At 35.9% G+C, this 26201-nt stretch overlaps 1 protein-coding gene across 1 annotated transcript; it reads right to left on the minus strand.

The window, feature by feature from the left end:
• Positions 1–22012: 22012 nt before the first annotated feature.
• On the minus strand, positions 22013–24841 carry LOC102669007 (protein FAR1-RELATED SEQUENCE 5). The gene is made up of 6 exons (XM_006591649.1): positions 24826–24841; positions 24571–24675; positions 22781–24499; positions 22594–22666; positions 22447–22510; positions 22013–22021 (listed from the first exon to the last, which is right to left on the minus strand). The coding sequence occupies exons 1-6, from the start codon at positions 24839–24841 to the stop codon at positions 22013–22015; spliced, it is 1986 nt and encodes a 661-aa protein (XP_006591712.1).
• Between the last annotated feature and the right edge of the window lie 1360 nt (positions 24842–26201).

The following is a 26201-nucleotide window of genomic DNA, read 5'->3' on the forward strand; positions in this document are numbered from 1 at the left end:
AAAAACTAAAATTTATAGGAATGTCTCGAGTTTTCACCAGAGGTCCAAACACCCTAATTATAATTATGGTAATTGAAATTTTTTTAGATAATGTATATATTGTTAATTAATTTTGTTTTCTATGCAACTTATACAAATAAAACTTAAACAAGCTATTTCTCCATCTGTAGGTCGGATTCAATTAAGTGAAAGCAACGATATAGTTTCTTATTTCATTTGGTCCTTACGAAAAATCACAAACCTATACTTGGAAACAAGACAAGACCTATAGCCAATGCTATAGCAATAATAGCTATATCTCAGTGAGATATTGCAGCAGGCTGTAGTCCACTAACCTTTGGGTTGGACCACCATATTTTTATCTCATCCTCACACTGCTTCAGATCTAGACATAGCCATATATAAAGCATGCATTGAAGTCTGAAGAGAATTATATTGTTTCCTCCACCCTCCAAATATATACTTACATGCCAATGCTGTTATCATAAATGGTTAATATTGTCAAATTTACTTCACTAGAAGTGATCTAGAAGTGCTTGATTTCATAAATAAATAAATTGATTTCAAAGTATGATCAGATATATAAAATTAATTAAGAAGTTAAGTGGTTTATTTCACAACTATGGAGTTTGAATCTTTAACAATGTGTTATATATTTCTGGGAAAATTGTGGTGTTAGGATATATTAATGGAAAAAAATAAAGTGATTAAGATTTGTAAATAAGCATTTGAATAAGTCATTATATGTTTTTATTATATATTATGGTTGTAAACGATAGAGGGAAATAACTTCCTATAGGCTGTTATAACAAACTCCCTCTTTATAGCTAGAGTAGTTAGTAGTTACATCCAGATGTATATAAACAAGTCTTATCTTCATATCTCCGTATGCAATAATTCAAATAATACAAAATCAATGAATGCTGAGATACTCCTTACATGGTATCAGATTAAGCCAATCAAATCTAAATCCATGGCTTCCGCTTCCATAGTCTTTGTTCCTCAAACCTTATCTTCAGCAATTTCCAGCAAGCTCACGGAAGATAACTTCCTGATCACCTGGATGCAACTTGCTGAATCAACCATTAAAGGATATCGCTAGGGGTCACGCGATTCCCTCGAAGTTTCTCACCAAAGAAGATGAGGCGAAAGATTCCGTCAATCCTGCATATGAAAATTTCGAATAGCAGGATAACTTTCTCAAATCTTGGCTTTTGGAATCGATGGACAATCAATTTCGCGTTTGCGTTGTTGGTTGCATCTGGTCATATGAAATTTGGGCCATTCTGAAAACCTATTTTTCTTCACAAACGAAAGCGCGAATCAAGAAACTTCGCATTCAACTTCGAAACATCAAGAAATAGGGATCAATCAACGAATATTTGGTCCAAATCAAGCAAATTGTTGAAACCCTTGGTGCAATCAGTTCTCCCTTGACAAATGAAGAACATATTGATGCGATCTTTGATGGTCTTCCTGAGTACGATGGGCTCATCACTTCGTGTCTCACCCAATCCGAACCTTTCACTATTCCTCAAATCGAAGCCTCTCTCATGCACTAGGAAGAAAGATTGGAGCGTCACAAACAAAGGGACACCACCCCTATTCAACCACACACTGTACATAGTCAAAATCAGTCAAGAAGAGGGTTTTACAACACTCCTCGTGGTCATGGTCCAGGTAGATCAGGAAATCTTGGCAGAGGACGCGGTGGTAGACATAATTCCATTTCTTCCACACAAGGTCGTAGTCCAAAACTCCAATGTCAACTTTGTGGTCGTGTTGGTCATTCTGCGTTTCACTGTTGGTATCGTTTTGATGAACATCTCATTGAACCAACCTTATCTGTGACCCAAAGCCAGAATGATGACTCCAACAACCACTCTGTTTAGGATATGCTTGCGGCTTCTACAAATCACGTGGATGATTCTTGGTATCTGGACACCGGTGCTACCCACCATCTAACACATGATCTTGGCAATCTCATGATAAAAAATGAATACAATGGAGGTGATCGTGTGCACGAGGGAGATGGTACTGCTCTAACCATTTCTCATGTTGGACATTTATCTTTTTACTCAAAAAATACAAATATTCATTTTACCCTACAAAATCTCTTATATGTCCCTGATATAACCAAAAATCTTATCAGTGTTTCCCAATTTGCAAAGGAAAATGGTGTTTTCTTTGAATTTCATTCTAACAAGTGTGTGGTTAAATGTCAGGAAACTCAGCAGGTTCTTCTAAAAAGGTCGTCTTAAGGATAAACTTTATGTCTTTGAAGATCTGAAGCTCATTTCTCCAAGATCAACATTTCCTATGTCTACCTATAATTCTATTGTTCATGCTAATAATTTTGATACCTGACATAGAAGGCTAGGTCATTCTTCAAATAAAATTGTCAAACATGTCTTGAATCTTTGTCGCATTCCATGTTCTGAGAAAAATAAATATGTGTGCCAAGCATGTTGTCTTGGCAAATCACAAATTACCGTTTCCAGTTTGTGATTTTGTTTATCACTATCCCCTTGCTTTGATTTACATTGATGTATGGGGTCCCTCTCCCACACCTTCAAAAGAAGGCTATAGATATTATATTCTGTTTATGGATGCTTATAGTAAATTCACTTGGCTTTATTTTTTACAAAACAGGTCAAAAGTTCCATCAATTTTCATTCAATTCAAAACAATGGTAGAGTTACAACTTAATACAAAGATCAAGGCTCTGCAAACTAATGGTGCCAAGGAGTACCTTGCGTTGACTAAGTACCTTGCAGATCATGGAATACAACACTGCATCCCATGTCCTCATACACATGAGCATAATGGTGCCCAAGAAAGGAAACATCGCCATTTGACTGAAACAGGTCTCACCTTGGTAACTGCTTCCTCCCTTCCTTCAAAATTTTGGGTAGAAGCATTTAGCACTGCCATCTTCATCATCAATCGCATACCCTCTCCGGTGATTAACTACAAGTCCCCCTTTGAGGTTCTTTTCCACAAAACCCCTGACTACTCCATTTTCAAACCGTTTGGGTGTCTTTGCTACCCCTATTTACGACCCTACACCAAAACCAAACTTGATTTTCGATCCACCTCTTGCATATTCCTTGGCTACAACACCAAATACAAAGGCTATAAATGTATAACTAATTCTGGAAAAGAGTACACTGTCAGGCACATCATATTTGATGAAACCCAATATCCTATGATAACAAACCCATCCTTCTTTGCTCAAAATACCTCTGTTCCCTCCACTCTCTCTACTCTCACTCCCTCTATACCATAAATCAATACTACCATTCCTACTTCACCTACTACTCATGACCCTGTCAACTCAGCCCCTGAACAAGCTCCTTATCCTACTCCTACAACCAATGTTCATCCCATGACTACTCGAGCTAAATCTGGTGTCTTTAAACCCAAAGCTTTACTGAAAGAGATCACTCCTCGATGTACCAAGGATGAAATGCAAGATCCTCAATGGTTAGATACAATGAAGGAAGAATACATGGTTCTGACGCAGAATAAAACATGGGATCTCGTCCCTTTGCCTCCTCATAGGAAGGCTATTGGTTCTAAATGGATATATCGGTTGAAATACAATGTTGATGGCTCTGTAGCCAGACATAAAGCTAGACTGGTAGCTCAGGGGTATTCTCAACGACCAGGACTTGATTATAATGAGACATTCAGTCCCGTTATCAAACACGTAACCATTCGAACGGTCTTGAGCATTGCTGTCACCAGAAAATGGAATATACGACAAGTAGACGTTAACAATGCTTTCCTAAATGGTTCCATTCAAGAGGAAGTATATATGCAGCAACCAGAGGTCTTCATTTTTGTCAATCCTCATCTTGTTTGTAAATTGAAGGAATCCCTCTACGGGCTCAAGCAGGCACCAAGAGCTTGGTTTTCCAAGCTTGCATCCAGTCTAATTTCCTTTGGTTTTAAGCCAACTAGGTGTGATACATCTCTTTTTGTGCATGCTACACCAAAATTCATCACTTACATTCTGGTATATGTTGATGATATCATAATAACAGGCATCTCAAACTCTGCAATCCAATATGTGATTTCCAAACTCCACTCTCTGTATCCTCTCAAAGACCTTGGTACCTTACATTTTTTCTTAGGCATTGAAGCCAAACACACTACTACTGGTGCTCTTCTCCTTTCTCAATCCAAATACATAAATGATCTCTTATCCAAAGTCAACATGCATAATGCAAAACCCATAAAGACTCCTCTAGCCCCTGGTTCACAACTGCATATGGATGGTACTAATTCTTTTTCTGATCCAACTTTATACAGATATGTGGTTGGAGCATTGCAATATGCCACCATAACACTCCAGACATAGCTTATGCAGTCAATAAATTATGTCAATTTATGCATAGCCCACTTGAAAGTCATTGGAAAGCCAAAAAACATGTTCTACGATATCTAAATGATACTATTGATCATGGTTTAGCATTTTATCCTTCACAAAATCTTTTCATCACTGGCTATAGTGATTCAGATTGGGCTTGCGACTCCTCTGATATGAGGTCCACCTCAGGATTCTGTGTTTATCTGGGCAATAATCTTGTTTCCTGGCTTGTGAAGAAGCAACATTCAGTTTCTTGGTCTAGCACTGAAGCAGAATTCAGAAGTTTAGTAGCCCTAGTTGTTGAAATTAAATGGATAAAGTCCCTTCTTACTGAATTGCATGTCATCCAAACGAAGTCTCCTTTACTGTGGTGTGATAATCAAGGTGCAGTAATGATAACAGCTAATCCAATTCTACATTCAAAATCAAAACATTTTGAATTGGACCTTTGTTTTGTTCGTGAAAAGGCTGTCAATGGAGAAATAGTTGTCAAGCACATACCCTCCCAATTAGTTTGGGGAGGATGTCTAGGGTGCGAAAGTTAAACAACTTTTGCACCGTGCGAAAGTTTCGCTTTTTTCAACGTAATCAACGTGAACCGTCCGATTAGCGAAAAGAAAATCTAACGGTCCTTATTTTTTCCTTGCTACCGGTAGTGAATGGATGCCTCGTTTTCTCCGTCTGGTTCCCCCCACGCGCGATTGAAGAGCCAAAGCTTCCCTAGACTACTTTTCTGCTTTCCTCAAAAGGTTTTTTCAAAAGCTAAGGAAACAATCAACCCCTTTTGGAGAACGACGGGTGGGTTTGTCTTGTCCGTGCGCTAATTCCATCGTGGAAGATTTGATTTTTGAAGCAAAGCAGTTGGGTGCTCATCATTTCGTATCAGAGCTCTGTTCTAGGGTTGGGTTTGAGTTACCTTTTTGTCCATTATATTAATGAATTATGTTGATATTGACATTTTGACACAATTTGGTTGTTTGCTTTCTTCAATTTGTTGTTGTTATCATACTGTGCTGCATATTTGTTGTTGGTGTTGATTTCTGTTGAGTGTTAAACATGACCTTGTGTTGTGGGGAATGCTAATGTAGTGAATTTGTTGCTGCAAGTTTCAAGTTGTGTTGATTGCAAGGTTGCAAAGTTCGTTACTAGAAGCACTTTGTGTTATAAAAACAAAAAAGAAATTGCAAGTTGTGGCTGTTCTTTATTAAATTCAGTAGAAAAAAAAGATAAGAAAAAAACAACACACAGTACAGCAGCTGTAGTCAATAAATTTCCTTGCACCCCACTTGTTTGATAAAATTGGTAAGTGTGAAGTGTGTTGTCTAATCCTTATTTTCCATATAATTTGTTCTTACAAGTAGTGAAATTGTTGTTTGCTACTTCCATTTTGTTGGTGTTGAAAATTTTGTGTCAAGTTTTGTGAGTGTTACTGTTGAAAGTTATTGTTGATCATAGATTGTTGCAGTCTTTGTAAGAACCATAAGTTATAGAACGAGTGGAAAAAGGGTAGAGAGTACATTTGCTAAAAAGCCTAATAGTGTGAAACACTTGAGTGAAACAGTTTGGTGAGGTTTTCTTATTTCAGACTCTGTTCATGGGTGAGAGAAAGGGACCTCCATCCCCTACTAGAGATCATAGGATGTTGTTAGATGCATTGGATGAACGAAGTTTTGAGGGAGCATACGGAGGGAATTTATGAGAGGCTTGAGAGTTTAGAAAACGAAAGTCTGAATTGGGAAAATGACCAACATGGAGATAGGGATAGACGTCAGTTTGGTATTTTGTTTTTGTGTTTGTCATGCCAAAAAATTGATCTGTGAATATCAGACAAATATCTGCTAATATTACACCGTTGAGTAGCCGTTTTGTTGTTTGGTTGTTATTTTGTAGTCATGTTTGTTTTGCAGTTTGGGTTGCGTGAAAAATTGTAAAAAGTTTTTAGATGTGAATATTTTAATGGGATCAAGAGTTATAATTAAGTGTAGTTGTCGGTGTCTCTATGTAGTGGTGCCATGGAAAGGAGTTCGTCATCGTACACCTCCGAGGCCCGAAGTCGCGTGTTTTGTCTGTGTAACATAGAGGCTCCACTAGTGACATCGTGGACTGAGGAAAATCCAGGGAGACGTTTTTATGGTTGTGGTCTATACAAGGTAAGGAATATTAATTTGGTGCATATGAAAAAAAAAAAAAAAGAATTCGGTAGGGATTGCTTTATGTGTTAATTGTTCATTGTTATTGGTTATGTAGGATAGAGGTATGAAAGGGTGTAATTTTTTTCAGTGGCATGATCCAGTTGGCAACAATCGTCAAAAGAAAATCATTGTAGGGTTGATGAAGGAGGTTGATGAATTGAAGTTGAGGGAAAAGGATTCGCAAACCATGATTAGTGAGATGAAGATGAAGGAAAAATGTTTATGGATTGTATTGGTTGTTTGTTGGGTCTGTATTTGCTTCTTATTGTGTTTATTATGTAGCAGAGGAGTATAATTTGATAATGTAGGAGGGGGGGAATGTTGGTTTTTAACTTTTTGGTAGCTTAAGTTGTGGAATTAGGCAAGTTGTTGTAGTGTGCACTGTAATGGTCAAATTGTTGAATTGTGTAATTGTAGCTTAAGAATTTAATGAACCACTTCAGCCATGTACAGCTCAAGTTGTCCATTTGGCATAATATATAATATCTTTACATAGTAATTAATGAAATGAAGTTTTTAATAAAAACGTATTTTGTTAAATTAGAATTTTTATAGATAGTAAAATTGTTTACTTATACCAGATACGAATAACAAATCATTTTAGTTGTGACATTTTTGTATATAATTATTACAAAAAGCTTATATGGTATTTAGATAGTCAGGTAGAATAAATAAATTTATGTGTTGTAGAGTTGCGAAAGTTGGTAATAATGGGAAGTTCAAAAAAGTTTAATAACATGGCTGATATAACAAAAATGGAACTGGTGCGTAGGGCCGAAGAATGCAAAGAAAGGCAACGGACCCAACGATTGAAAATAAACCCAATGTGCAAATAGCAAAGTGCAAATAGCAAGGTGGTGAGTACGGCCCAAGGAATGCAAACAAAGGCAACGAATGCAACATTTTGCCAATGGGCCCTATTCGTCAAGACAAAGCGAAGATGCAAATACGAAATATTGATAATATATGGAGTGTTCAACGTCAAATATGGAAATTGTTCAGGAAATTAAAAAATATAGACAAGTTAAAATGACATTAAAATAATTTAACGATCCCAATTAATTTTGCGGCGGATCACCATTTCCCATATTTTGTCGTAGATCCTGCAATAGAAGGAGAGCTCATCACCGTGTGACAAATCACTAGCCCTGAGGAAATCATACCATGGTTGTAAAACATATTTGTTCATTCCATCAAGGGCCTCAACTTTCCACTGTAATGGAGGTCCAACTCTTCTGAGGATGGTCATGTGTTGACCGCAGGCATTTACATGTGGCATGGCACAATTTGGAAGTCTCTGCAGGGCAGAAAAAATACTGTCATATATAAGCAACAATGTGTATAAGGAACTTCGAAGAGGTTGTTATGGTTACCAGGGGTCGCAGTTCACCAAGCATTCACTGTGAAATTTCTATTGTCCAAACATACTCTCTTGAGAACAAGAGTGGCCTCCCGCAGCTCTGGTGGTGTAGATCGGGGGTGAAAAAAATGTCAAAATTGTATTTGTTTTCCATTGCCATGAATGTAATGGTCACAGATTCATAAATTTGCAAATCTTTTCTTAAGTGTTGTAGTCCATAGGCAAAGTAGACTTTGTTGTGAAGCTGTCTAACTCTGATATAAAACGGTGTTCCAAGATATGCCAAGCGGACAAAGCGAGGGTATACTTGCCATTGTTTGTGGAAAAAATAAGGTACATCTATGGTGTCATGCAAAAACCATCGTCAGAAAAACATAATGACAATATGGCAACCAAAATGAAAGAAAAAAACAAGCAAAAAATAAGTGGCTAAATAACATAACCGTATCATGGTGGAATGGTGCTGTGAACTGCAAGATTAACGGTTGTGGGTTAACTGCAAATTGAATCTGCAGTAGTCACATACAAAATTTTAATTTAAACGAAGTATGTGACAGATATATGTGGACAATTAAAATAACAGAATGAAATTAATGAGGCTGCAATGAGTAAAAGCAAATAAGTGTTCAGTTAAGAAATTTTGATTTTGATGGACACACGGTACTGCGATAATGCACATTCCAATGGAATTCAGACCTGTGTGAGTTATATTTGGCGTAATCAATGAAAGTCATATTTGGTGTTTCAAATAAAGTTTACGTAATTTACATATAACCTATATGAGTCATTGAAAGTGGGTCAGTGATAAATTATTAAAAAACAGAATGCAAAGGTAACGTAAGCATGCATGAGTGGAATATTGCGATTTTAATATGAACGAACACAAAGGTAACGTAAGCATGCATGAGTGGTTCATAGACAGAACAGATTAGTAGAAGATGAAGAAAACGTAAGCATGTACCGACAAAGGTAACTCAGTTTTTCGTTTTACACTTGCCTTGCTTTTCACAGATGCAGATGATGAGTCTGAAGTGGTGGTTGTGTCGGTTGATTGGTACCCTGAGTCTGAATTCATGGTTGTATCGGTCTGGGTTGACTGGGAGACGAGTGTTTTCGGATGTTGGGTGTCGGTTTTTGTGTTTATTCGGGTTATGAAATGGTTAATGAATGGGGCGTGCATGTAAAAGAAGAGGAGTCTTAAGGAGAAGTGCGGGAGTCACAACTATTTTGCTGAAAAGATTTAAGGGAATGCGAAAGAACTCCCAATTGACGTCGTGTGGTGGTGCAGGCAATTAATGTGGAGTGAGGCATATAATTTAAAACATGGACTATACGTATGACAATTACGGGAAAATAGCAACGGCAGCGAACCATCCAAAAAGAGCGTTTCACATGCAATATTAAATATATAAAATCATTGGCCGCGTATGGTTACTGTGTTGCAAATAATTTATAACGAAAATAAATATAATGAAAATAGCCCGCGTATGGTCACTGTGTTGCAAATAATTTATGCAGCAACAGTGTCAAATAGAAACAATTGTTCTAACGACGCGATGGTTACGGTCTCAGGTGCAGTCACCATTTGTGACTATCATTGTAAAAAAAATACCCATGGACACAAAATAATGGAAGAAAAACAACAGTCAACGGATGCTCAGTGTTTGCCATGGATGGAGTCATGCTAGTTGCGCTCTGCATTTGTAATCAACTCTCCCCTGCACTGGTTGTGTGTCCCTAACAGCAGGATCATTGTCACCTTCATTCTGACGGCCTTTTCTTCTAGCTGCAGTTATATGTCATAAAGTCCAACATTAACATTATGAAGTACATGAAACGAAATATGGACATGGCACATATCAAATTAAAAAAAAAATTAAGAAATTCGAATAACATTTGCAATTCTTACCACTCTATACAAAAGACTGACAAAAGACTCCTCCATTTGCATCCATTCAAGGACCCATAATGTTGATTTCTCACTACAGTTAACGAATACACATTTTTTGTGTTTAATTATTTGTCAACAATAACAGTAATTTGTAGTCATTGTGTAATGTATTTAAAAGTCACCTGGATCCACAATTTGGGATTCCTCTAGCTTCAATAATATCCCAACAATCCATTCCATCAAAGCCAATAACGAATTCTTGTGTTGGAAACACAATTTCCAGAACACTAAGCATCACATTCGCCTGTTTATATCATTATTTTTTAGTCAATCATTATATAACAATATGTCATGGATCTGACCGAAAAAACTTTAAAAATATATAAACAAACCATGATTTTAATGGTATCTTTGCGTTGATATGCAGTTTGACTTGTGAGGTCACAATCTAGATGATAAATGTTTCAGTCATTCATGTCTATGACCATGAGATACCAATGGGCTGAATTTTGAATAATCGGAATGTAAATCTGAAAACATATAACGAAATGATAAATATAAAATAAATAAATGTTGACCCTGTAACTATTTGTAGGCAGTTATTTAAATTAATGATCATATTCGTTACTCACGAGCTTCAAGTCCGAAAATGGAGGCATCCAATCCTTTCCATAATGTTCAATCAGAGTTTCCACTGGACTTCCATTAATGACATCCACCTGTAATGATATTGAAATGACAGTTTTTCGAATGAGTTACAATAATTATAAAAGGTTTATTCATTTTTGTATTGTATTCAATAACCATATAAACAATGATATACCGCAAAGGCGGGTGACACCAAACACTCCTGGTGCGGTACAGTTGGCTGTAAGCAACCTTCAAACACATGAATAGTATTATCTGCAATGCATTGAAAACCAAATTTAAGAACCTCGAATGTTGTCAGTACTTTGTAGCATGTTTTTGCAAAATGCATAGTTTGGAATGATCCATATACCTCCTCCCTTACTGGCTTATTGGGACACAACGACTGAAAGGTTTGTCGTGTGCCCAAGTTGTTTCCTACCTTATATAGAATTTCCTTCCCGCTATCACAAAAATTAAAATAAAAAACAACAAACATTTCGATTTCAGTGGAATTCCAAGTAAATAGTAGCCATTAATATATATGAACGAAAACTTATGTACAAGTATGAGTATAGTGTCAGCTACGTACCTCGGGTCCAGATTAGGGTTGAACACATACGCACAAACCTGTGTCTCCTCAAATATAAGATTCATGTCCACAGTTGGCTTGAAGCAGCAGGGCATGTCCTGTACTTGTAAAACATATTAATATTATGCAACATTATAGTTAAACAAATAGAAATGGTATTAATTGCAACACCTTAGGAATAGTGTGTGTGTATCCCCTACTGGAAGTCGTGCGACACCTATGAAACATCCGGCTTTGGTTGTTGTTGGTCATGTTTCTAGACGAACTGCCCCTAGTTTGTTGCATTTTTTTGGCATTCAAATGTTCTGAATGTTGCTCAATTTTTGGCTTCTTTGAAGTCCGATAACTGTGTTGGGGGAAACTCAACTTCCTAGGCGCCATTAAGGTTTCTTTGTTGTTCTTGGCCTGGATTACATGCACGTCAGAAAACGATTCGATCCGAACCAAATTTTATTATGTAAGTTTTTGGCAATACGGATTAATAAATTTGTTTCACCTTTGCTGTCAGTCCAGTAACGTAGTTGCTCATGAATGGTTCCGGTGGGGAGGAGTTATCTATGGTGTTGACCTGGTTCGGTCCTGAAAGGTTTAGTGTTCTCGGAGACGAGTAGCTGCTTTTACTTCCCTTCATTCCTATTGGCAACGGCTTGATAAATTCATCATCGTCGTCGCCTGGTATGAATATTGTTTCAATATTTTTAAAACTTCCCATCGATTTCGAGTATGCCTCGTTTTTCATCGACTTTACTGTCGGGGTGGATGTCGGCTTCTTAGGGTTTTCACACGGAAGTCTTTGATCATTGACACAAGTATTTTGGGTTCCACTCATTGCTACATCGTCCATAGCATCTTTCGTTGACTCATGCTGGTCTTGCCTGACGAAGTTGCAGATGGCCTTCAACATTGTGTGGTTAGTGTTTTCTATTGCATCCAGTCTTGTTCTGTTCTGGTTGTCCATGTTTTCCAGCGTTTGAGTCAAATGCTTCATGCGAAAGTTCAAATATGTGTAAATCCTCGTAAAGTAACATTCAAACAACCATGTAGTACATATTTTGTTTAATATTTTTGTCATTAATGACAATTCATATGAAAACACAAATCAGGTGTTAGAGTGAAGGACAATGATATACCTTTATTACACCAACGACATCATCCAATGTTGCAGTAGTAGAGGTATGACGAACGCCCCCTTCATCCTTTTGGTGAGGCAATGTACCCATTTTGGTTGCGAATGGTTCCTAAGGAAGTTGAAACCAACAACGGGTCAACATGACAAGTGGCGGCATATGATGAATGTTGTGCACCTGCAAATACCAAAAACAAGCTGAAAGCAACATGGTGTACCTGCAAACAATGTTGTGTGCCAGGTTCGTCCTCCGTCCGAACCGATGTTTGCGCCTGTTTGTATGCATTCCTAGTAAGACATGCATCAACGTTGACTAATATCTGAGAAACAACCAACAAAGGTAGTACAACGACTTAAGTATTTGTAATATTTAACGGCAACACTCACCGCCTTTCATGTCTTTCTAGGCCGTCGCAGTCCATGATTATCAAGTTGGGAAGGTTGATGAGGGTTGCGAAAGAGAGTTTGCCGGGAAGTGGTTGTCGTAGACAGATACTGTAACAGGTAACCCCAGGACGGTGGCTAGAATGATTTTGCAAAGGCACCAAATTGCTAAAGTATTGTCAAATTGACGATAATAACTATATATATATATATATATATATATATATATATATATATATATATAAAGATATTTTGACTGAAAGCTGAAGGAAGTGGTTAGTAAAACGATGTGTGTGCGTGAGGGTTACAGTTGAAGGGGCAAAAGCCAATGTGATTGAAATCCAATTACCTCTAGCTTCCAATGGTAGGATTGATTTGACTGATTTGACGGACACTCATATCAGCCTTTTCGTTTTTGAAAAAGCAAATTTTTTTTAAAAATATTGTTTCTTATTATTTGCTCATTGGCTAATACAGAGAAATTGCGTTTCCGTTCAATATGATTTTTTGTAAATATACTTATAGTTATGTATTACATTAACAAGGAAATTTAATACATTGTTAACATATTGTAATGATATTTAAAATAATTTCACTAAATTTATTCTACATATATTATTGTAATATTTAAAATTGTTAGTAATGCACATTGTACTAGTCAATATTGTTAACACATTTATGGCAAAAAGAAAAAAAATGAGTTTATCATAAATATCATATTTTATTAGGGTATTGGTTTTTAATTTCAATTGACAACATTAAATTTGAAAGCAATTTTGACATCATAAGAAATGAGTAAAACAGTATAATGATGCAAATATAAATAATAACAATTAATTAAAATAATAAAAAATTAAATGAAATTTATAAATAATAACAAAGAATTAAAATAAAAACAAATATAAATGAAATATATAAATAATAACAAATAACTAAAAAAATATCATGATTGAAATATAAATAATAACATATAATTAAGTAAACATAAAGGCCATCATATAAATAATAAAAACATATAATGAATCCAATATAAATAATAAAATGTAATTAATGAAATATTATTTATGTTGTAAATATAATTTTTAAAATTATTTACTAGTCATGAATGCAAACCTCTATGAACGGGTAGAATGTTCGTTATGTTGACATTTGAGATAAGTATGTAAATATAATTATTATATGCCAAAAAGTGAAAATAGAAAAATAATTTCAATTAAATATTGGTTAGGTCTCTTTTGAAACAGATGTATATTAATTTATTATGACATTAAAATATTTTGAGGAAAAAAATACCTTATATATTCATTGTAGTGACGACGATGTCTAGGGTGCGAAAGTTAAACAACTTTCGCACCATGCAAAAGTTTTGCATTTTGAAAAATAATCAACGTGAACTGTCCGATTAGCGAAAAGCAATTCTAACGGTCCTTATTTTCTCCTTGCTACCAATAGGAAATGAATGTCTCGACTTGTGTGTTTACTGTCCCCCACGCACGATTGAAGTTGTAGACAATCCCTCGTCTACTTTTCTTCTCAACTTTTTTTGTTATTGCTGTGTGCCTTGTCTCTCTGTCAAAATTCTATTTCCTATTTCTCTCTTCTTCTCATTCTTGTAACTCAACCCCACCGTGTGTTCTCTCTATTTCTCTCTCTTCTGTGATTCACACCCTTGACTGAAACTGAATCACAGAAGAGAGAGAAAGAGAGAGTGGGGCAGTAATGTTCTCTCTCTTTCGCGTTAGTTTTCTTTCTTTCAATGTTGAACCAGTAATGCTATTTTGGAGGCTTCAATGACTTTAATATTGAATGTTTGGATTTCATTTAGTTTGGTTGTTATATTAAATTTTATTTGTAGTTGTTTCAAATATTTTAAGAAAGTTACACAATAAAGGCAGAACAGTGGGGCAGGCTGCAAAATTAAACATCACGAAATATAGATTTCAATCTAGTGACGGCTTTAATAAACAGTTAACAAAGTTTGCATAATAGTTTACTACAAAATTGAGTTTAAAACTTAATTAATAACTTTCTTCAGTTCGTTGCCTTATTACAATCCATATTCCATGGTGACTCAATCATAAAAAATGATAGACAACCTCCATTCCAAATTTTATGTTTGTGGAGCAACATGTTAATACTATCAGAATGCAATCTTAAACCTAACTTTAAGAATTGATGAAATTATTATACGTCCTATTATAGTTTATTTTAACTACTTTGCAACTGTACCTATATTACTATTGAGATTCATTTCACTTAAGAAAGGGTAATTAATTTTAACTACTTTATAGGTTTTTTGGTGATACTAGAGAAGTCACATTCATGTCCTTCAAAATATAGTGTATTGTGCATGAAAGTGTGATAAGGCAATTTCACATGAATTAACTTGTGCATGAGTTGCGTTACACATATAATAGGGTCAAAATATGGTATTAATGTAATAGTATACATCTCATCATATTAATTGGCTGAGTTGAAAATCAATTATTAATGTATTAAAAAATTATAATGTTGATAACGATAATTAATTACATAATAAAACCTAAGATTGTGTAACTAAAATATTTGTGTTTCAATTATATCATAAAACATAACTGTAATAAAAAACTTTTAATTTTACATCATCCTTGTACACGATGTCTAGGGTGCGAAAGTAAAGACATTCATTTTTTTTGTATATGTTCTAAATTTTTTTGGATCAAAATAAAGTTAGTGCAATGTATATTTTAACATCAAAATCATTTCAATGTATACTTTAATATTAAAATTGAAGTTATTTGTATGGAATTGTTATAAATTTTTGTATGTTGACGTGTTGGAGACTTTTGTATCATAAATTTATATATACATTACAAACAATGTCTCTAAATTACACGGTTAATTATTTGTAATTAGACGTGTGAATGACTTTTGTAAGTTTATCATGTCTTTAAAATGAAATGGTTCGTATTTTTTGTAATTTTTTTTTTGTATATGTAAATATTTATATGAATGTTAGTAAAATTTACAGAAGTACATTGAATATCTAACAACAAAATGTGAGTAAGTCAACAGTTGACAAATATGGACGAAAAACTTCGAGTAATAGAAAATCTTAAATCCTTTTCTGAAGGGATACTTTCTTATCAACAATTGTAAGGCGTAAGTCATCGGTGAAAATCCGATAAGGGGCTTTTTACTTTTTTTCCACAAATAAAGCAGTCGTATTTCTATTCATTGGAATAATCAAAATATTGTGGATATTTGGAACAAATTTCTATTTGTAATAAAAAATGAAGTAATCATAGAATTTCATTAGAATATACTAAAGTAAGAGATTCAAAAATAATGTGTATAATTTTTAAAAAGGAAAAGATAAACAAAAAGTAAGTGGACGTAACCCATTGAATTATAGCTATATTTACTATTCTGATATTCAAATTGGATAAAGATGAAATTCAAACAATGATTTTTTAATTTTCTTTTTAATACTTTTTTGGTTTAGACTCCCTAAGAATCTGTTGATATTTCCAATTAAATGTTGTTGTTCCTATATAAAAAATCGCTGAACCCTGTCTTTACTCATAAGGGCATAGCGAATTTTTTTATAGGACCTTCACAGGAACAACAACATTTAATTACAAATATCAAGATCAATTAATATTACAATATATCATAAATATATATATTTTAAAATTTTAAATTATGTCATCATTAAAATAATAATAAGTATTTTTTATGAATTCATAAGTAACAAATATTTACAACATACAATTTGTATTTGAATTAAAAAAAATTTCAACCAAACATTTCTTTACAATCTATTTTTAATTGTTTACCCTAAACTTCAATTGAGAATCATTTTCAGTTTATATTAATTTTCAGTGTATAATTAAAAGTAATACAAAAGTAACCAGAGGTAATCAATACATTAAGGACATTGAAAATAAAAAACAAACGATGTGTTTGTACGTCCGTTTTTCATTGATGGATGAGGATAAGAAGCTCCCAACTGTCGATCGTTGCATGTGACACTCGGAACCGTTGATGCTCCATCAATATTTTATGGTATAATACCCTTATATCATGTCCGACAGATTTGGCGAAATCTTTTCCTCCCGTTTCGTCCCCTTGCATTAATTGCCACAAGCATTGAAAACCCTAGGAGCACGCATCCGTAATTAATACTCCACTTGAAGATGGCCGAAACAACATGGCTTCTCAGATTCCAAAACATCAAATGATGAGTTCCAAGTGGCGCCTCTTCACTTGCGTCTATGTTGCTCTATTTCGGAATGGGAATGCAGTCACGTCAACATGACACGTACGCACGCTATTGGAAAACACCATTAATGCTTCATAATCATCACTCTCGCTTAGTCACTCAAATAGCGGCACGTGAAAGACTACGCACGTCACGCATATTACTTTTCAAAACAACATTTTTCTTACGCCTAAAACCCTTATTATTGAATGGAAATACAAAAAAAAAAAAAACGAGTGACCAACAACCTAAAACACACCATTGGTGAATGAATACACTTTTTTCCTTCAGTAGGGTGTACAAAGACGAAAATAGCCCGCGTCCCAATGTCTTACTGATGCAAGTCGCTGATGGCTCATTCCTTCATTTTGTATGGTAGTCGGGTGACCCTACGATGACCCTTACGTTTAGCTTAGTAAGGGCATTTATTGCGACGTTCAAGTGATTAATCGGTTTTTGAAATTTCCTTCTATGTGCATTTTGCCTTTTCAACGTTTCCCCCTCTCCATGTGCATCGTGTGCCGAAGTTCAGGTCTCAGGCATTTCATATTGTTCCTCATTACATGTTGTTGTTGGTCACATTGACAACGATTTGAGGACCTCCATATCGGGTCGATGATTACTCTATGTCTCATGTGTTGCTTTATTATGTTTTGTCTATGTCTGATGTGTTGCTTATTTGTTGGCTCCGTCTTCATTTTCTGCAACTTGTTTTGGCTGTTGATAGTGCTTTGCGTTTTTACCGTAGTTTCTCCGGCCCTGAAATGTATCCTTGCATGTGTGTTTGTCGGTTGCAATACCGTTGCAGTTCTGCAGTATTGTTTACAAATCTGTATTATTCAGAATTAGGGTTCACTTAGTTGTTGCTTCCTGTTTTTGTTCTGCACCTTTTCCCTTGCAACCCTTAATCAAACATTACTTTTGTGTTTATGTTGCAATTATTATTGTTGTTTTCACATTACTTTGTTTGTCGATGCATAATGTGTGTTGTTGGATGTTTTTGTGCCTCAGATAACCTTTGACCTTTGGTCTCTTTTAAGTACTGTTGCCCAGAAGTAGAACCCACCCTTAACATATGACGACGACCAATGCCCCGATCGCGTCCACTCCCGTAAGTCCTTCGATCATTTCAAACACACCATTTCGGTCAAACTTCCTAATTACATGGCATTTTCGATTTCAGTCACCTCGCAGTTTGTCGCGGTGCACACCTGTATACTCCTTTCAGGCAGTATTCCATGTTGATAGGGTAAGTATGTGAAACATTGTCTCAAAACAACAGAGCAAATTTTATCCATCTGACTAAATGATGAAACTTACGATTTTGAAATGAAATGTAACATTGCAGAACTACATTGAGGTCCCCAGATCTTATCATAAGCAATGGGCTCCACATTACCCTGCTTATGTGAAGATAGAATACAATGGAGCGCCGCACATCATTAAGGTTAGGAAAAATGGTCAGCAATACTACCTGGCCGATGGACTGAAACAATTCAGAAGAAACTTCAACATACATGAAGGTGTATTGATCCGTTTTGTTTCACCGGACAATTATTTCTGTTTTTTTTTTTGGATTTTATGCCACCGCTGGATAGCCAATCATGTGGAAGGCCTCCCATAACCACTAGGAATTATGTGTTTACTGTCGATGTAACCGACGATATCATCTCCAAACCTACACCATTGGTCAGACCTTATGCATATCATGAACTTGTCGTACTTTGTTATTACAATAGTATGAAATGTGACTTCCTTTGTTGTCCTGTAGTTGTTGCCTACCGAGGTTGTCCATTTTGTTGATGCTTCAACACCATTTATGACTGTGCAACATAGCAGTGGCGTTCGTGACATATGGACCATCTCCATGCATAATGGTGAACAACATGTCGATGACCCTTGGAACAGATTGTTAACGGACAATGACTTGATGGGTGGAGACGAGGTCATCTTCTATTAATGGCCTAACGAACATGTGTGGGAGATAATCTTCAGGAAGGAGCCGATATGGGATGAAGATGACGACTCCACTTGAATGTTGCAGTCCACAGTCAATAGTTGAATATTTGTTGCTTATTTTATTTTGTGAACCTTTGAATGATGTTGGTTTAATTTTGTGGCTAGTCATGCTACTATCTTACCTTCGGGTACAAGACAATGTTTGGATGGCTTGTTTGCTTTAATTTTGTCTATGCTTAATTTAAAAATTTATATGGTGATTGCTCATATTGTTGTAATGAGTTGCAGGTTCAAAGGTGCCAACACCGCAACAATGGCCATGTCGTAGTGTATGTAAATATAAAAATGAAGTTGAAGACATATCATTAAAATTCTTGTGATTTAAGCAACAATGGTCATCCATTTAATGAGTAGACTGTCAAAGGTTACCTTTAGTGGACAATCTTTTTATTGAACACAATGTTTTGCTATAAATTTAGAATTTATTATACATATGACATGACATTCCCACAGGTATGACAAATGTCAAATTAATGACTATTAAGTAACACCTAAATATTAAAAATATTCGTCATCAAACGTGTACCAACCATTACTTTATTATTTAATTTTCGACATGTATTGGAATACGAACCGTTTTCAATACCGGTGGCGCATGATGTGCACGGGTTATAAAAAGGAATTTTTGCTTAACACATTGTCTATTTTGCCTGTCACCCTGTGGAAAGAAAAAAGACCCAGAAAATTCCCTCCGCGATTCAGAATGGCTTCTGCTTCATCGTCCTCGTCCTTTGTTGTACGTTTTCACTACCTTTCCATTATCCATGCTTTGCTTTTATGTCTATCTTCGTTATTGTTTCGTAACTGTTATTTAAACGTCTGACTAACAATATTCATCATCGTCTTCCCATTTTATGACTTTTGCTTTGTGTAGTGTTTCTGTTAGGTGTGTGTTATTTTCTTTTCTACATAATGTTCTTTCATTTTTTCTTCCGATATTGTCATTTTCGTTTTGTAAACCTTGCTTTGTGTAGTGGTTCTCATTACTGCGTTATATTCCTCTACTTTGCACATTAATGTCGTTTCATTGTCTGACTTTGTCTTCCGATTTTGTGACCTGCGGTATGTAAACCATCGTTTATGTGGTGTTTCCATTAACTGTGTCTTGTGTTCTACTTTCCACATTCATGGCCTTTGAAATTCCTACGGTTTTTTTTTTCTTTTAAACTTTCCAGATTGTCTTCCATTCAATGTTATTAGTTGGTTTGTGTTTTCCTTATTTGTATCTGTTTTTACCGGAAATATTTTCGACTTCTGACAACTTCCCTATTTATTGTCATATAGGGCCACAAGATTTTGTTGGGATGTACTAAAGTCCACCATTTTGAAGCAACATTGGATGTTCACAAAGTGAGTATTCGCGTACCCTAACATTTCTGTCTTTATGTTGGTCCGAAAATGATAATAACTTGTTTTGTTGCAGAACTACATCCAAGTTCCATTAAACTACCACATCAATTGGTATCCCAAATACCCGACTTATGTGGTCCTCAAAGTTAACAGCGACAACAGTTATTTTGTCAGAGTTCGAAGGTATGAAAACAAAATATATTTTGCAGATGAGATCAAAGAATTCAGAAGCGCCACTTTCCATGTCTCCTTCTCAACTCCTGCTTATAGACAACTATCGGCAACGTCACCCGTAACAACCCGACGCCATGTTTTTACCGTGGATGTTGATGAAGATATGCTGCAACAGAAAAAGCCATTGGTAGGTGCTGTCAGCTGAGGGTTAATGTAGGTGCTGCCACCGGAGGCTTCATTTCAGTTTCACAACATTAACCACTGTTATCGTTCTAATGTAGGTGCTGCCACCGGAGGCTTTGAAATATGTCAAATATAAATGATACATGAGGGTGGAACGCAGTAGTCGGAGGTGTTTCCTGTGGAAGATTAACGTGGAAAACGACGTCCGTACTCTTGCTGACCCATGGTACCAGTACTTGGCGGACAATGATTTCATGTCCGGAGATGAGGTGGTATTTTACTACACATTCAAGAAACATGGATGGGACGTCCTGTATAGGAAGCAGCTGATATGGGATGACGACCAATCCGATTAAAGTTCATCATAATAGTTTATTTTCTGTTAATTTACATATTATATGAATGTTGTAATTTAATAGCCTTCGGCTAACAAACAATGTCTCTTTTTGGGTAAACATTATTTGCTATACGCTAATTTAACAAATTAAATTATAATCCTCACTTCCTTCACCAAATATATATCGTGTACCAGCAAAAATAATTTTTGTGGTAGGTGTTTGGGCTTGAGACAGAACAACACTAAAAATATTTTTGTGGCAGGTGTTTGGGCTTCATGCGGCGACTTTGTGCCTTTTTGGTATTCCTGAACATGAGGAAATCATGTGGAATTCCCTTAAAATGGCAGGTCTGTCAGTTTATGTAAATTGGCAGTCAATGTACATGTTGTTTGTTGATATAGTTAGATTTTGATTCATACTCTAGCATGTATTATTTATACAATTTCTCATGTCTGTTGTTTCTTGGAGAGTTTAATATCGCTGACTCTTGCTGCTTCAAAAATACTCAGAAAAATATATTATTCTATACAAAGTTCATTAGAGGAAATGGTTGTATTTCTTCCTTTGAAATAGCTTTTTATAATGGTAGTAGAATGTTTAAATAATTAAACTGGATTCCTCATATCAATTTAGATACTGGTGCATAATTTAAATTAGTAATTCGGCAGTTATTTTGGATGTAGCTGTTCTGTATCTTTTGATATCTGAACCTGGTGCTAATTTAAGAAATGAAATTATAATCCACACTTGCTTCACCAAATATATATCGTGTACCAGCAACCAAGTATAACGTAAACATTATTTGCTGGTGCTAATTTAAGAAATGAAATTATAATCCACACTTGCTTCAACAAATATATATCGTGTACCAGCAACCAAGTATAACGTAAACATTATTTGCTATACGCTAATTTAAGAAATTAAATTATAATCCACACTTCCTTCACCAAATATATATCATGTACCAGCAACCAAGTATAACGTAAACATTATTTGTTATACGCTAATTTAACAAATGAAATTATAATCCACACTTCCTTCACCAAATAATAATAAACACCAGCAACCAAGTATAACGTCGTCTTTCACTAAAAAATGGATTACATAACAGCGTCCTGCGGTATCAACATTTAATGGTTGCAGAAGTTACAATCTTTGTCAATAATCCTGCAAAACAAAATCCACAAACATACAATGTTAGGCCAATTTTTTCACAAATTCACAATACTACATACAATATGCAATTATGAAGTAATGCTGATAGACTAACAGGGGTGCAGCAAGTAATACATGAGAAACCCAGTAAACACACTAATAGCAAGGTGCAATTACAAAACAGAGCAAAGAGGGCAATTGCTAGGCCTGCGTACCTGCGAGACTATGTGTGAGGATACTGATTAGGCTTAAAGGACCATATGCAAGGTAGTTGTCTTCGTGTAAGGGACAGCCATAACCAACAAGCATAGAATATTCCATTTACATATTTCCATTTTCCATTCTTGTCTTTTCGAGTAACAGAATTACAATTCTGTTAGAAGCATAGTATAAATATCACTTTGTAATAAAACCTACATCAATGAAAATACAATTACCTCTAGCTTCTCCTTCTTCTTCTTCATAGGAGGTTCTGGTCCTCGAAACCAGAGTAGTCCACCCCTAACATTTGCAAACATGAACTCATTACCGATCAAATTCTGCAACATAACAAAAATATCTTTACGGACCAACACGGCTACTACCAGCAACAAATGACTGTGTCTGTGGCTCCTGCATTTTGTTCAACATTAACAAAATACAAATTGTAATCATTACCTGCATAAAAAATTCAAAAGCAAATTGTGGCAAACAACAGGTTCATTACCACTTCAGAGTAATTTTCATGTGTAGCTTGCAACATAGTATTAGTTTGTTCGGTGGATGACATACAACCATTTACATTTCGAGGACGGTTGGTGCAAGAATGCTTGTTGTGGCCAATTCCACCACATTGCCGACACTTTTGGATTCTCCTTTGTCTGCCAATTTCATCCATTCCGACCTGTCCGCATCCTTTACTTCGAACCACAACAGGGTCTAAAATACCTGCAAAATCATCATCTTGTTGGTGCGTCTGATTATCATCAACACAATGTTCGCTGTTTTGCTTCGACTTCAGCCTTGTAGCCTCATTGGATAGGAAATGCAACATTTTGTCATACTCCTCTTCATCACGATATGCGGCTGCACAAACTTCTCTAGAAACTTCAACCAAAGTGGCATACCTGGCCATCAATTGCGAATCCCAATACATTGCGGAATCCGGATATTTGTCTTTAATCTGTTCGGTGACAAGTTTGGACCACCTATTCAAAACCAAACTACTTGGCAACTCCATAAAATTTAAAGAAACCAACACAGCCAATATGTGATCACATGGAAGACCAATGGATTGCATTCTCATACAAGTACATGTAAACTCAACCGTTGATGGGCAATGCGACACACACCAAACACTTCCACTACAATACTTGACAACTGTGAAAACTGAAAACGTGGCCATCTCTTTGCAATCAACGACTCTTAGCTTAATAGTCCTACATAGATAAGACTGAAAAAGTTGAAACATCTCCTTTGTAAACAATTCATCACCAGACCGCTCAAGAGATCGAAGATTTGTTTGCAAAACTTCTTTCCCGTATGTTGACGAATAATCTGCCACAACCGCTCTATATCGAAAATATGTCAGGCACCTTTGAAATTGTTCTACAAAATCGGTTAAATTGGTGCGTGAATGAACATATTTTGCAACATGTGCATGGAAAGCCTCACAACGAGATGTTGTCCGTATGCCCGCAAAAAAACGACCCCTCAAATGGGCAGTAGACCACTTCATCCGTCTTTCATAAAGTTCAGCAATCCAACTATTGTCTTCCAATTCAAACGTAGCAACCATCTCTTTCCATTTTTCTTCGAATTCCACCACTTCAAAATCACCAAGCATTAGTTTCTTCAACCATTTCAAAAGATGTTTGTCTCGGACATGGCTCAATGCATTACGCAATAAGTGCCACGCACACAATCTGTGAGAAACACCTGGCATGACTCTTGTTATAGCATTCCTCATAGCCAGATCTCCATCAGTTATTATTGAACAGGGAGCTTTTCCTTTCATTGCTACCAACAACTGTTCTAACAACCAAACATATGTTTCTTCTGTCTCATCAGTCACAATAGCAGCAGCAAAAACTATTGTCTGATTATGGTGGTTCACACCAGAGAAAACAACAAAAGGGCACAAATACTTATTTTTCTTGTAAGTGGCATCAAATGCCAGAACGTCACCAAATACCTGATAAAGCAATTGGCTCTCAGTATCAGACCAAAACAATCGTTGTAGTCTTGACTCTTCATCTGCGGTGCATGAAACATACATCATTGGCTCTTTCTTGCGTAAATCATATAAATACTTCAATGCACCCCTTGCATCTGAACTATGTTGCCTCCTCATGCGCCCTTCTTCATTGTAAATATCTTTCCTGATAAACCCCACCTTCTCATATCCACCACATTGATTGGCAAATGCTGCGTACATGTGCGGAGGTCTAATGCCAACTTTTCTATAATTTTCAACTTGCATAATATCAGATGCCAACATCTTCCTATGTCCTGCCAACAAGCACGACAATTTTAGGTCCAATAATACATGGTTGTGCTCAAAATTCCAACATGTCACATACCATCGATCCGTCGAAAAATGCACATGAACACGAAACATTGCTTCACAACCACACCTGCTTTCTTTTTTTTCTTTTTGTATCCTTGTATCGGAGGTTGTAACTTTCCTATAACCAGTACATGAACAAACAAATGTTTGTTGCAGTGTTTCCATAAATGAGTTTCTAACAATGTGACTCTTCCTTACGGAAAAACCACTCATTTTAGCATACCAACAATAAAATTGATACGCTAACTCCAAATCACCAAAATCCAACCTGCGGACAACTTCATCGCTAATTTCTTTCATGTCAAACTATCTAATATCTACCATGCTATCAATACTTATACATTCCTCTTTCGACAAACCTGGAATCCAAAATTCATCATAATCTCCATCATCCTCATTCTATAACTCCGAATCCACCTCCTCCTCATCTTGTACTCCGACATCATCTTGGTAGTTGTCATCATTTTCATAATCTCCATCATCATTGGTACCATCACCATTAACAAAGCTACGAAAATTATCAGTAGTTTCCAACTCTGACATTATAGCGTCCAAATCCTACACCCCAACACATTTTAAAATATATCAAATACATACATCAACTACTGCAAACTACCACATCTACTGCAATGCTACTGGTCATACAAAAACAATGCATGTTCAAAACTGCAACACTTAACAACAACACACACCACATCACAACATTCAGGCAACACAATTTGCAAAACAAACATGAATGAAAATAACATAATAACAACCACTTCAATATAAGGGACAACTGAACAGAACAAATATCGTAATAACAAAAACCGGCCTGGAAGGTACAACATTATTCACCTACGACGATAGCTACAACGTTAACTGCAGATCTGCCCCGGAAGCTCGACGGACCTCGCCCTTCTTTAGTCCTCTGTTCCAATAGTGCTTCGATGGTTTTACCACGACAAAGACAATGCTCTACTGCTCTACTCAATAGTACTCAATGAAAACAACATCTGCTTCAATCCCAACCCTAGAACTGAGCTCTGATATGAAATGATGAGCACCCAACTGCTTTGCTTCAAAAATCAAATCTTCCACGATGGAATTAGCACACGGACAAGACAAACCCACCCATCGTTCTCCAAAAGGGGCTGATTGTTTCCTTTGCTTTTGAAAAAACCTTTTGAGGAAAGCAGAAAAGTAGTCCAGGGAAGCTTTGGCTCTTCAATCGCGCATGGGGGGAACCAGACGGAGAAAACGAGGCATCCATTCACTACCGGTAGCAAGGAAAAAATAAGGACCGTTAGATTTTCTTTTCGCTAATCGGACGGTTCACGTTGATTACATTGAAAAAAGTGAAACTTTTGCACGGTGCGAAAGTTGTTTAACTTTCGCACCCTAGACATCGTCTAGTTTGGGGGTGTAAAGAGAAAAATAACTTCCTATAGGCTGTTATAACAAACTCCCTCTTTATAGTTAGAGTAGTTAGTTGTTACATCTAGATGTATATAAACAAGTCTTATCTTCATATCTCTCCATGCAAGAATTCAAATAATACAAAATTAATGAATGCTGAAATATCTCCTTACAATGGTCACAGAATAGAAATTTTGTATGAATTATAGTTATCAAAATTCTTTATTGTTAACCCATGACTATTAA

Source organism: Glycine max, chromosome 11, assembly GCF_000004515.6.
Source record: "Glycine max cultivar Williams 82 chromosome 11, Glycine_max_v4.0, whole genome shotgun sequence".
Taxonomy (NCBI): Eukaryota; Viridiplantae; Streptophyta; class Magnoliopsida; order Fabales; family Fabaceae; genus Glycine; species Glycine max.

Excerpts from the sequence above, each read along its gene's own strand:
- LOC102669007 (XM_006591649.1), bottom strand. Across the intron at positions 24,500-24,570 it reads CATTTTTCGACGGATCGATG|GACATAGGAAGATGTTGGCA; the intron begins GTATGTGACATG and ends GCTTGTTGGCAG. Across the intron at positions 22,511-22,593 it reads GACACAGTCATTTGTTGCTG|GGGTGGACTACTCTGGTTTC; the intron begins GTAGTAGCCGTG and ends TGCAAATGTTAG.